We start from the raw sequence: 13,444 nt of genomic DNA on the forward strand, positions 1-13,444 counted from the left end.
AGTGAGCGTTGTATTTTCATTAGTTACCCACCAAAGTTCTTTGGATACTTGTTCTACAGACCTAGTGAGAACATGGTCTTCGTAGCATAAAGGGGAGTCTTTCGTGAGAGAGGGAGAACATATGAAAATAGGACAGTGGGAGTATAATTGATCTTGAAGAAATTTAAGAGTCAAGCGATGAATGAACCTCTAACACTAGCGCTCAACCCGATGAAGAAATTCCCGTTGAACCAATTGACGAATCGTTACCTCTTAGGAGTTCAAATTGAGTTAGAATGACACCAGATTTTTATGGTTTCCATATTACTTCAGATGGTGATACGTTTATCAATAAGAGTACACTGATAAATTCGGATGAGCCTTCTAACTACGAGGAAACTATGGCAGGCCCTGAGTCTGCTAAATAGAAAGAGGCAATGGACAACAACATCCAGTCCATGTATAAAAATCATGTTTGGAACTTGGTTGATAATGTACCAGGTCGTAAGACAGTTGGGTGAAAATGGATCTTCAAAAAAAAGACAGACATGGATGGAAAGGTACACACATTCAAGGCACGACTGGTTGCGAAGGGCTTTACTCAAACCCCAGGGGTTGACTATGATGAGACCTTCTCACCGGTGGCTAAGATCAAATCTATTATGGCTATGCTAGCCATAGTTGCATTTCATGATTATGAAATATGGCAGATGGATGTTAAAACCGATTTCCTTAATGGAAAGTTGGCTAAGGATATTTACAGGAATCAGCTAGAAGGTTTTGTAGATGCTAAGTACCCCCAATAGAGTGTATAAGCTTGAGAAATCAATCTATGGATTAAAGCAAGTTTCTTGCAAATGGAATCTTTGCTTTGATGAGAATGTCAAAGAGTTTGGCTTCTCTAGGAGTGAGAATGAGTCATGTGTATATATCAAAGCTAGTGGGAGTATAGTTAGCTATCTAGTATTTTATGTTGATGATATACTACTCATAGGAAACGACGTTCCAACCTTGCAAGAAGTTAAGTCCTGGCTTGGAAAGTGTTTCACTATGAAGAATCTAGGAGAGGTTGCTTATATTCTAGGAATAAGGATTTTGAGAAATATGAGTAGAAGACTAATTGGACTAAGTCAAAGTACTTACTTGGATAAAGTGCCAAAGCGTTTTAGCATGGAGAATTCCATGAAATGAGAGTTACCTATCCAGAGCAACACCAAACTAAGTAATACTCAAAATATGAGTACCGATGCCGAGATAGCAGAAATGAGTCGAGTTCCATATGCTTCCATCATTGGATCAATCATGTATGTTATGCCATGTACTCGCACTAATGTGGATTTTTCTTTTAGCATGGTTAGTCGATACCAGGGAAACTTGGGTAAGACTCACTGGATAGCGGTTAAGAACATTCTTACATATCTACGAAGGACAAAGGATTGGGTTCTTGTACTCGGAGGCAGTGATAACTTAAGAATTACAGGGTACAGTGACGCCAACTTTCAAAGTGACAGAGATAACTTCCATTCGCAGTCAGGATGGGTATTTACCCTTAATGGAGGAGCTGTGACTTGGAAAAGTTCCAACCAGGAAATGGTGGATGATTCAACCTGTGAATCAGAGTATATAGTCGTAAGCAAAGCGTCAAAGGAGGATTTATGGTTGAAAAACTTCATCAGAGATCTTGGAGTAGTGCCATCCTTAAAGGAACCTATGGAGATTTTTTTGGGATAATGAAGGAGCGGTTGCCTTAACCAAGGAACCAAGTGATCATGGCAGATCTAGACATATCGACAAAAAATACCATTTCATCAGACATCGGGTAGAAGAAGGACTCCTCGTCGTTAAGAGGGTATCATCAGAAGATAATCCTACAGATCCCCTCACAACGGGTCTGAATAGGATCAAGCACGTTCATCATGCGAGGAGCATTGGTCTAAAAGATTATATTAGTTTTAGTGATTAGATAGATATTTAGAAACTTGTAACAATATCAATTTTTTATCATTGTGTTTCACCTTTGCATGTCTTACTTTCGGAATAATTGGATTATTCAAATATCCATAGTCGATCATACTTTGGAAGTAAGTAGTGAATTAAGACTATCATGAATTAACTTGTAGATTGTCTAAGTGTTTAGACATAGCAATGGTTTGCTGTAACGTTCATGAGTACTCCTGAAATGGGGATTTGAGTATTGGATTAAACCCATGCTCATTGAATTACTTCATGGAATTTAGCACGAGTAATTATCAGATGATAATATCATATAATCTTTAAAGCGAGATATACGATAGTTTTTTACGAGTTGGTTGTGCATTGATAATGCGTAAACGCATCACTAACTTGATGTTATAAAATGTATTGTTATGTACGATTTGATGAGTAAATTGTACAAGCATATAAGCGAAAATTTATTTGTTCCTTTTGCCCTTAAGGGGAAAAGTGATATCTTGGGCCCCTCGATGGTTTGGTGTTGACTTATGTGTTGGGCCCGGTCAGGACTGAATTTATGTGTTCAATTAAGATCCTTGTCATACAAATAAAAAATCGGGAAAACAAACTATTGGACAATGAGAATGATTCTATTCCATGTCATTGTCCACATGATATCTTGCAGAACAGAGGATTATATGACCCCTTATCTTAGGATACACAACTGACTAGGTCAGAGTTCGTCAACAACTTTTGAAAGTTACAATGTACTGATCAATTTTTGAAGTTATACTTGCAGTCATAGTTATTAGACTTATCCAAGTGAGAGACTGTTGGATCAGGTGTCTAAGCTCATAACTATAATTGGTATATACTTGAATTGATAGTATCACAAGTCCTTTTGGGTTGCCTTCACTCATGCAACTTGACAAGATGTCTATTGGAGAGAGAGGTGAATTTATTATTTGGAATAAAAAATTGTCACTTAAAATGATTTATTAATATATTATAAGAATAATATGTTAATTAGAAATCATATTATTAATTGGTATTTAATCAAAACTTAATTTGGAATTAATTTTGGGATTAAAGGAACTGATTAATAATGCAAGGACCGTTTTGCAAATCATTGATAGTGGTGAAACTGGGCTCCAGAACTCCTTAGATAGGAGTGGACGAAAATTATAGGGTCGCCATATAATTTTTCGTCCAAGGCTCCTTAATGAGGGTCCATGGGCTGCTTTGGCTTTAAGTAGGGAATTAGGGTTTCTACTTGCAAACCCTAGCTTTGGGACTAAGCAACATTAAGTATATAAGGAGCTTAACCCTTGTGATTTTCGGCCACTACCTTCTAAGAGCCTTAGAAGAGATGAATTTATGGTGTAAGCCACTAGAGGTGTTTGTAAGCCACTAGAGGTGTCACACTTCAGGCACTTGCTTTCAAGAGTCAAAGATCTTCAAGGCGTTATTGTTATTACTACATAACAAGTAAGGTAAACATCTAAACCCTATTTTTGTGTAAATTTCGAATTATATACTAGTTTCTAGGGTTTTGCTTTGGTATTCAAGTTTCCATGTCCAACTAGTGAAAAACCTAGATCCACAGCAATAGGGTTGCATGAACACATACGATTTGTAGTTATGCTCAAAACCCATCAAATTGCCCGGCCCAAAATTAGGAGGTATGGTAACAAAAATTACTAGAGTGTGATCTGAATGTAGCCCAACAGAGCTAAACCATACGTAGTGCCCAAACCGGCCAGATAATTATCAGTCACCAAAAGTCAATCTAATTTACTAAGCCTGTAATTGTAGCAGTTGGTGGTGGAGCTTGTGATTAGTGTTGGTGGCGACAGACGGTGGTTAGAGTTGGTGTTGGTGGAGGGGGATGGGGTGGTGGTTGATTGTTGGCATTAGATGGTCGTGTTATTGAATGTTAAGAGATTGAGAAGGGTAGTGGTATGGGGAGAGAATGGTATCTTAGACATTTCATATATTTATGTTGGTAATTAATGGTATTTAATGGTATTAGTCATAAGGATTTGTATGGTTTTAACTTTTATCAAAAGAGACCACTAATATAAAAAAAACCATAAAGACCTTTGTAAGAAAATAAACTTAATCATAAGGACCATTTTGCAATAGTTTATACTAATATACATTTGCTTTTCCATATATTAGCTAAAAGGGAAATCTCCAATAAAGTCGTAATATTTTGGGTCAGTTTACGGTTTAGTACCAATTTATATTTTGTTTAAAACAGGGAAATTTATAGAAAAGTCTCAAAAGTTTGGGATTTTTCAGATATAAAAAAATGACTTTTTCGTTAATTTGGGCAAAATGTTAAATAATCGGGACTTTTTCTATTAAAAAAACTTTTAGAACTTTATTGAAACTTTTCTCAAAAGTTTGGGACTTTTCAGGTTTCCCTTTAAAAAAATGCCAGATTACTGGCTAAAACTTCGGAATAACCATTTGTGGCCAGTTTCACATATTTAGTCGGTATCCGGTCTTTTTTCGTTAATTAATCCAAAATTTGGGGCTTTTTCATTAATTGATCAAAATTTTAGGGCTTTTTCATTATTTTTTACCAATAACCAAAATGTTTGGACTTTTCTCAAGATTACCTTTAAATTAATGTATATTTTATGATCTAAGTTAATATGTACCATTCCGCGTCTTCTTTCTTGTGCTCTTTCTAGGCTTACTGTGTGTTTTCGTCGTCCTCATCAAACCCAACAACAAAATGATCACTCACAAGCATCGTTAAATCCATTGATTTTTCAAAATCATCATGTAATATCCGGTCCAGGTATAAATTAACTTTTATGTATAAATTTTAGTTGGGGTGGCTACGACATGGTGGAGCATCACTACGACGTGACCCGGTACGACGTGGTTATAGGCACCACAACGTGACAGGTGTTTTAGTGAAAACCCTAATTTCAGGCTTTGGACCATATATAAAGGACATTAAGGCTAGGGTTTCAGCCTCCACCTTCCTCTCAACCTCAGAAACCTTAGCCTTAGCCTCCATTGAAGTTGTGAGCTTATTCTTGGTGCCTTTTTGGTTATTTTAAAGGAGAATGATGCTCTTGGTGTGGTGGTTACTTGAAAGGCATCATTTCCCCAATGCTCTTGGTGTGGTGGTTACTTGAAAGGCATCATTTCCCCAACTATCATATCCCATGGACCTTGGTGAATGTCCAAGATTCAATATTTTTTTCTTACCATGTTGCTCGATCTTTGGATTTTATCCCTTTTTTCTATGATTCGATGGATTTAAGTAATAGGATCTCATAAAGTTTATAATTGTATGAATCTCCAGATCAAGGAGACCATTTAGTGTCTGGATCTGAATTATAATCGAGTTTTGATGTCATGCATGGGGGTTTTGGTCATAAAACCCTATTCTTGATCAAAATTGGAAAAGGCATGCATTGGACATGCATGTACATAAAGCCATGATTTTTAAGGCCCCTTAAGAGCATGAAATCCTTCTGGAAACTTTGGAGTTGCAACTCCAAGGATTGGGTGCTTAATAAGAGTCTTGATGCCTTAAGTTGCCATTAGAGGTTAGGTTTGGGACTATGGCTTATAGAGGGTTTTAAGGGATAAAGTTGGAAAATTTATCCATAAAGACCATAGGAAGGACCATATCTAAGCTTTGGGGGCTTAGATGGTTGAAGGAAACGACTTAATGGTTTAAGTTGTCCAGACCCATCACCACAACGTGGTTAAGGTTACCACGACGTGGTGACTTGGTCAAAGCCCACCTATTTTGTCGGTTTTTAGCCACAATGTGGCGACTAGCTATGTTGACTCTGACCAAATTTGACTTGAGGGTATTTTGGGTATTTGAGTTATGGACTAAGATTTGGTCACTATTTGTTGTAAATTTGATCAGTAGATTTTGTATTCAGAGCAACGTGTAGATCAACTATCTTTTCAGACTGAGAGGTGAGTTTTCCTCTCTATAATTGTGGGTCGAAGGCACCAGTGTTGCACACTGGATAATGTATTCTGGTTAGAGGATGTTGTTATGTTGTATTGAAATTCTAGAATTGAGTCCTGATGTATATAGGATATTGTTATGCGTTAGTGATCAGTAAATCTGTCTGTTTTCCTGTTAACTGGTTATATGCTATATGTTATGTATATATCGACATGTTATTGGGGTTGAGGTTTTACTTCTTTGTGCATGAACCAATAGATTCCATTCTGATGACTGAGTAGACCCGAGGGTATTCCAGTCCGATGACTAAGCGAACCTGTGCATATAGGCATTCCTATCCGATGATGTGACATCCCTAATTTCACGGCCAGAAAAGACCGATTCGTTTATACTTTGTTTTAAAATCAGAGTAATCTTTTAAAGAATACAGTTGTGGAAGTTGTTCCCAAAACAAAATGTGATAAGAATTTATCAAAACATCTCTTTTAAGATATGTATTTTCATTAAATAACAAAATCTCGAGATGTCATGTTCCGATACAGACCAAAAGCATAATCAACATTAAATAGACCTTACAATAGTTATTTATAACTACTGATCTATAATCCAAAATCTCTCGTCAATTCCACCAACTTATACCCTTGTGTCATTACATGTAATGCAAAGAAAACTGAGTGTGTCAGGCTTGGGAGCCTGGTGAGCATATAGGGTTTTCAACCCACAATAATATATTTATTATATTCAATCATCAAACAATCAACCCAATTACCCATCCCCATTATCTTCTTTATTTCTTAAGGTTTTACCCTAAGAATCGACTATCCTTCCTTCATTCATTCCTAAGGAATTACCTAAGGAATTGGCACGAAGTCCATTGCTGCCAAAGTTTATCTATTAGGTACTAAATCCATAGCTATCAGGCGCTAACTCCATAGTCACCAAGGTTTATGTAACATGCGCTAACTCCATAGTCACCAAGGTTTATGTAACAGGCGCTAACTCCATGGTCACCAAGGTTTATGTAACAGACGCTAACTCCATAGGCACCAAGGTTTATGTAACAGGCGCTAACTCCATAGTCACCAAGGTTCACTTAACTGGTGCTAACTCCATAGTCGATGGGGTTTATCTCGTTTATTGACAGTATTGGTTCTGAGACATCCTCTAGCAATACATATCAATGGGTTTTTAGAGTATACCGATGAACATCAAGTCCACAACACCTACAAGTTGCGAGCTTGATAGTGTTCCATAGGACTGTCTAGAATAGTCTGTGGTTGTCATCCCTACTCTACTGAATGACGGGGGCCATCGTTTGGGTAAAGGTTTCACTCATTTTTTACCTATCACCCTCATCTCGTGATCTATGTCATCTTTCGTCTCATCCTCAAACTAATCTTTCCTCACACACCAACTATTTCATCTACCCATGTTCTACCCAACATATTTGTAGATATAAATTACATATATAATTTAAATCATTTAAAATTTGTATAAAACATTCATTCAACAACCATATCAAGTAAACAAACAACGTATAAACACATAGCACGTATTTCATAGCAAATAATTCATATATATGCGGTAGAAGAAAGTAACTACACACTCACTTGATTAGACGATGCTCGGACAGCACTACGGCTCTAAGAGTAGTATTTCTTGATTTCTTTGGTGAAACCGGGATATCTTCTCACACCGGGCTTCTCGGAAGCAGAGCTTCGGCTCGGAAACACTTTTCTTCTCGGGATCTTCGGGGCTTCGGGACTTGCTTTAGGTCTCGGGATGATACCAAGGCTTCGGGGGGTTAAAATAGGGCTTAGAGAGGGTATCAGGAGTGGGAGAGAAAAGATTGTGCAACCAAACTCGGCTGCCCTTGAATTCTATTTATAGGGTCATTTTTCTGGATTCACGTCATGAATCTCAAAGACCCAAAGTCCATTGCTTGGCCCAATCCCCTTAATGGGTCTTACCTTAAGCCCAAACATATCCCTGACCCAAAACATCTGATTCTTGATGGCCCATTGAAGCCCAAAGACCCAAAGTCCATTGCTTGGCCCAACCTGAGGCCCAAAGCACTACAAGCTCAAAACTGATGAGTACGTATGGCGTACTTCTTATGTACGCTAAGCTTACTGACTGGAAGTGATGTACACAACGCGTACTTGCATGTATGCCCAGCGTACTCCTCTGTTAAGCTACTTTTCCATTAAGTGCTTAATACTTGGGATTTCCAACATCAGACTTCAGATATAGGTCCATTAAGACGTCATAAGGCATAAAGTTGGCAACTTTATGCCTTTGCATGCTCCATATGCTCTCAACAACCTATTAAGACCTTTCCAAGGGTCTTGATCCATGCACGAGGTTAGAATACTCATCAAGGTTGCATTTTTATGAAGTAGATAGACCAAAGGACCTCAGATCTACTCTCCCTAAGCTCTGGAGTTGCTTAACTCCCAAGAGATAGTCTAAAAGCTCATAAAAACACCAAACAAGCCCTAATCTAGATCTCAAGCTATAAGATAACAAGGTAGAAACTTTATACCTTCTGAGATTTGCAAATGAGCTGGAGAACCTGGATCCAAAAGCTCTTCCCTGATCAATGAAACTCCAAGATGATCACTCCTCTTCAAGAACACCAAAATGCACTCCAAGATGGCCTTACAAGCTTACACTCTCACTATTAGGGTTAGGGTTTTGAAGAGGGGTTTAAGGATGAGAAGGAGGTTGGCCCTAGAGGGTGTAATGTTCTTTATATAGTGTCACACCCTAAAATTTAGGGTTTAGTGACTCTGGGCGTACGTCTCCAACCACCCGCGACCATTTTGTCCATCTACGCTGGGCGTACTCTCGAGCTGGCCACCTTGCATGCATAGGATCATCTTGTGACTAATTTCCATTAGGGACTAAAATCGATAATAAATACCAAGTGTCACAACTCCTTTATTCCAAGTCTGTTTCCGACGAAGTTTATATCCACGCAAAGGTGGTGGGAAGCCCTATGCTCCCCTCGACACCTCCAAGCCTAAAACCTTTCAGATAAATCCAGGTACCCATAAAAGACCGAATCGCCCCTACCCTTTTGGTTTCCGAGGCCCTAACTGAGTAATTTCAAACAGGGAGTTACAATTTTTAATTTTCATATAATATTTAAATGTATTAATTATAATAATTAATCTAATAAATAAAGATATTGTCTGCTACATGTCACACTCTTATTCATTTTGTCTCATGTCATTTTGTGGTTATTTTAAATTAATTTTTTTCACATGTCATTTTATCGTTTATTTCTATTTTTAAAGTCCACATAATATTTAAATGTATTAATTATAATAAATATATAATAATTTCATTAATGCAATTTCCTTTTAATTTCAAAATTCCTAATTAAAGCCTAATTATTTCCTTTGATTTATTTATTTATTTATTTTATTTACAATTAGAGTTTACATTCTTCATGGTTTTCAAGCCTTTTTGTAGGGAAACGAAGGACAAGTAAGACTTAAGCCAATGTATCGGTGGTTGAACCATGTGAGATTTGTTTTCTGTTGTTAACAACACTATAGCCAATGCCATTAGTGTATGGGTTCGAACCATGGTTCGGGTCATACTTAGGTAATAGGAACATCCGATTGTTGAAATTATGGTTCATGGTTAGGTAATAGGGACATACACATGATCAATAAGGATTTTCTCTTTTCTTCATTTGGAGATTGAAAGATGATCCCAGAGTTTGTGAATTGATGATTTTGGAAAATCAATGGAGTTAACGATGCTTGTGAGTGAGCTTTTTGTTGTTGGGTTCGACGATGATGGCAAAAACACAAGGTGAGCATAGAAAGAGCGCAAGAAAGAAGACGAAGAATGACACATATTAACTTAGATCATATAATATACATTAGTTTAAAGATAATCTTCAATTAAGTCCAAATATTTTGGTTATTGGTGAAAAAGATAATGAAAAAACCAAAAATCGATCATTTAATGAAAAAAACCCATAATTTGGATTGGTTAATGTAAAAAGATGAGATACCAGCAAAATCTATAAGAAGAGTTATTCTGATCTGAAGTTTCAACCGATAATCTATTTATTTTTAATAAATAAAATTTAATTTTTGAATAAACTCTAAACCGACAAAAATGTTAAAATTTTATTAGAGATTTCCAATGTCTATAAAGATAAAAGGCCGAAACTCATTGAACCTTGTATTCAAAATTTGCGTGCGGGAAACCGAAAGAAACTTTTTGGCCCATTGGAAAGCTTAAAGCGGTTAAAAATAAATTTTTGTACTTTGATTTTTGTTTTATATATTTTTTTGGTAACACATTATTTAGAGACGTATGTATTATGTAGCATACTAGAATACTAGAATTTTTATATATTAAAATTTGATATGCTTTATTTCCTATGAATAAATCAAACTTTATATAATATAACGAATTAATATTACTACTACTTATCTTTTTATTATTTTATTTATTTATTTTGTAGTTCATCATATAAGTTTGTGATGTTTTGATGATTTTTTTTAATATTTATTTTGTATTTTTATTTTATTTATAAGCTTAAATTTAAAATCGAAATCGGTAACCAATCTGTTTTTTATATATATATTTACATTCATGAACAGAAGATTTCCAAAGATAAAGAAATGAACAAAACCGAAGAAAAATATTAAATTTCAAATATCAGCAACTCGTGTTTCTTGAATTTCAGATATAGAAAATGGTGACTTTTGCTCTTTGAAATTTCTACTGTGTGCGTTTTTTCCGGAGCTTCCCTTCGTTTTTTTTCTTCCATCTCTTCTACTCTTGTGTCTGCTAATTTTCTTTCCCAAGTTTCCGTAAAAAAAATATCACATCTTTCTTCCATCTGATTGGAGATTTGAACAATGTGTTCGATAATCGCAACCGGGTATCTCTCTATTTTGTCCCTTCTTCTGTTTCTAATCTGAAATTAGTTGCTTTTTTCAATTAGTTTATTTATATTTTGAACTTGGTTTGTTTGTTTATTTTTGTATTTTTCTCTTGGATTCTTTCATTAATGGCCGATATATTTAACAGAACTCGATAACCATAAAACTTTATCGTTTACGGTTGATACTCGAGATGGGTATGTATGAATGTGATCTTTGTTGCTCGTTCGTCTTTCACTTGCCTTTGATTGTTGCTTACACAGATGAGTTTTCATAAAACGAAACAGTTCTTCAGCAAAACCCGAGATTTTCAAATCCGTTATAATATTGTTACATTTTAATTTAGGGTTTGCGATTTTGTTTATTTGGCCACTTCGGTTCAATTTCTCTGCAAAAATGGCAATTTACACACCCAATTGGAGTAAGTCCGTGTATTCTTTTGTTGTCAAAAATCGTTATCTAGGGTTTTGACCTTTTTTTACATCTTCTTTTAAAAGGAAACCCTTATCATTTCTTCATTTTCTGGGAATTATTTGATTTAAATTGCGAATTTGATGAATAAATTTAGTTTTAATGTCAGATCTGATTTTACCTGTCCTGTGTAGATGGCTTTAATGTTGTGAATAGTTTAGACCAAAAATCGATTTTAATTAACTGGTTTTCTTTCAATTTCACCTACTTTTATGCCAAATGCAGAATATTAGTTAATTGAAGCTAAGAGTTTCATATTTGAATATTGACATTGTTGTTGTGCTATCATATTTTCTATTTTTTTTTTCCGTTAATCATTGGTGTTAAAAGTAGGTAACTAATCTAGAAAGTGACAAAAAAATTGATTATCATTTGGTTGTTGAGCAAGATCTATTTAGCTATCTGTAATCATATCTTCTTTATGCAATGATTAAATTGATTATCTTATGCTTTTTATCAACTCTTAATGAGTATGTGATTTATTTCATGATAAAACATGTCAATGCTGTTTCATAGCCTTATTAAAGATGGTTGGTGGGAGAATATTTATAGCACTTAAAGTGGTTTAGAGTTTCACCTACCATTTCTTTGCAATTGCAACATTTCCATTCTAGGTTAAAGATTCTTATTGATGCTATTATTGAAGGGTATTTTAGGCATTTAGTTAACAACTTAATGTTAGTTTCAAGTGTTTGAGTAAAAGTCACTATGATTCCTTTACATATGCCGGCTTCATTTTTCTATTACATAGTAGAGACATTTGGTCAAAATTCAGAAGATTTAATATTCATCTTTTTTTTTTTTTTTTTAAATATATATACATATTTATATAAATTATGTTTAACAGATGCTACCTGTGCCTTTTGAGAGCAACAATCAAGTGAAATCAACGAATATCATCAAGATTCCAAAATGGCTCCAGGTGGAGGTGTATGCAAAGATGTTATTGAATCTCACCCTAAAACTTTAAAGTATGACGTGGCAACAACAAAAATGGATAAAAACATTACAAGGGTAGCAACTGGAAAACATGGAATCCAATCAACAAATGGTGTTCATGAGCTTCTTGAATGCCCTGTTTGCACTACCTTAATGTATCCTCCAATTCATCAGGTTAGTAAAATCGGTTTCCTACAAACAAATTTCACTAGAATCATCAAATGAATACAAATTTATTGAGTTTTTGTATTTGTTTTCTTTGTAGTGTCCAAATGGGCATACTTTATGCTCAAACTGCAAAGTTCGAGTGCACAATTGTTGTCCAACATGTCGAGTTGAAATGGGAAACATACGATGTTTAGCATTGGAAAAAGTAGCAGAATCTTTAGAACTCCCATGTAGACACCAAACTCTTGGATGCCATGACATCTTCCCTTACTATAGCAAGCTAAAACACGAACAAAATTGCCGATTTCGCCCCTACAATTGCCCTTACGCTGGATCCGAATGCTCAATCACGGGTGATATCCCGTATCTTGTCACACATCTTAAGGATGATCATAATGTGGACATGCATGATGGATGCACTTTCAACCATCGATATGTCAAATCCAATCCACATGAAGTTGAAAACGCAACATGGATGTTAACAGTAAGTAACGAAACCGATATCTTGGTTATGAGAAGGGTATTTTGGGAATCTGATTATTTTTTTTTGGATGTAGGTGTTCAATTGCTATGGAAGACAATTTTGTTTGCACTTTGAGGCATTCCAGCTAGGAATGGCTCCGGTGTATATATCGTTTTTAAGGTTCATGGGGGAGGATAGTGAAGCGAAGAAGTTTAGTTACTCGTTAGAAGTTGGAGGGTATGGACGTAAATTCACATGGCAAGGAGTTCCGAGGAGCATACGCGATAGTCATAGGAAAGTGCGCGATAGTCAAGATGGATTGGTGATTCCGAGGAACTTGGCGTTGTTTTTCTCGGGTGGAGAGAGGCAAGAACTCAAACTAAGAGTTAGTGGAAGGATTTGGAAAGAACAGTGAGAAGAAAACTGAAAAAGTGTGTGTATAGTTTTGGTGGCTAGATTGGTTTATTATGAGAAAACAAAAACCCTAATGGGGATTGGATTGAGAATCTTGTGATCTTTTGTTTTAGTATTATGAATATGGAACTGTGAAATGTTGGAATGATATGGTTTATGTATGAACCAAATGATCATGTAATCTTATAATTTGTTGCGGGATTTGAA

General features: G+C 35.7%; 1 protein-coding gene across 3 annotated transcripts; it reads left to right on the forward strand.

Moving 5' to 3' along the window:
- The first annotated feature begins 10,512 nt into the window (after positions 1-10,512).
- Positions 10,513-13,444, forward strand: LOC145048111 (E3 ubiquitin-protein ligase SINAT2-like). 3 transcript variants are annotated; one of them, XM_078996527.1, is made up of 4 exons: positions 10,513-10,781; positions 12,101-12,366; positions 12,458-12,844; positions 12,918-13,444. In XM_078996527.1, exons 2-4 carry the CDS (start codon positions 12,166-12,168, stop codon positions 13,236-13,238), a joined length of 909 nt encoding a protein of 302 aa, XP_078852653.1. In that variant the 5' UTR covers positions 10,513-10,781; positions 12,101-12,165; the 3' UTR covers positions 13,239-13,444. The 3 variants fall into 3 exon arrangements, with proteins under 3 accessions (XP_078852653.1, XP_078852656.1, XP_078852654.1); XM_078996530.1 differs by lacking the exon at positions 10,513-10,781 and adding an exon at positions 10,889-10,979; XM_078996528.1 differs by lacking the exon at positions 10,513-10,781 and adding an exon at positions 10,994-11,203.

The sequence above is a fragment of the Lactuca saligna genome, chromosome 5 (genome assembly GCF_052625555.1).
Source record: "Lactuca saligna cultivar CGN05327 chromosome 5, ASM5262555v1, whole genome shotgun sequence".
NCBI classification, from domain to species: domain Eukaryota; kingdom Viridiplantae; phylum Streptophyta; class Magnoliopsida; order Asterales; family Asteraceae; genus Lactuca; species Lactuca saligna.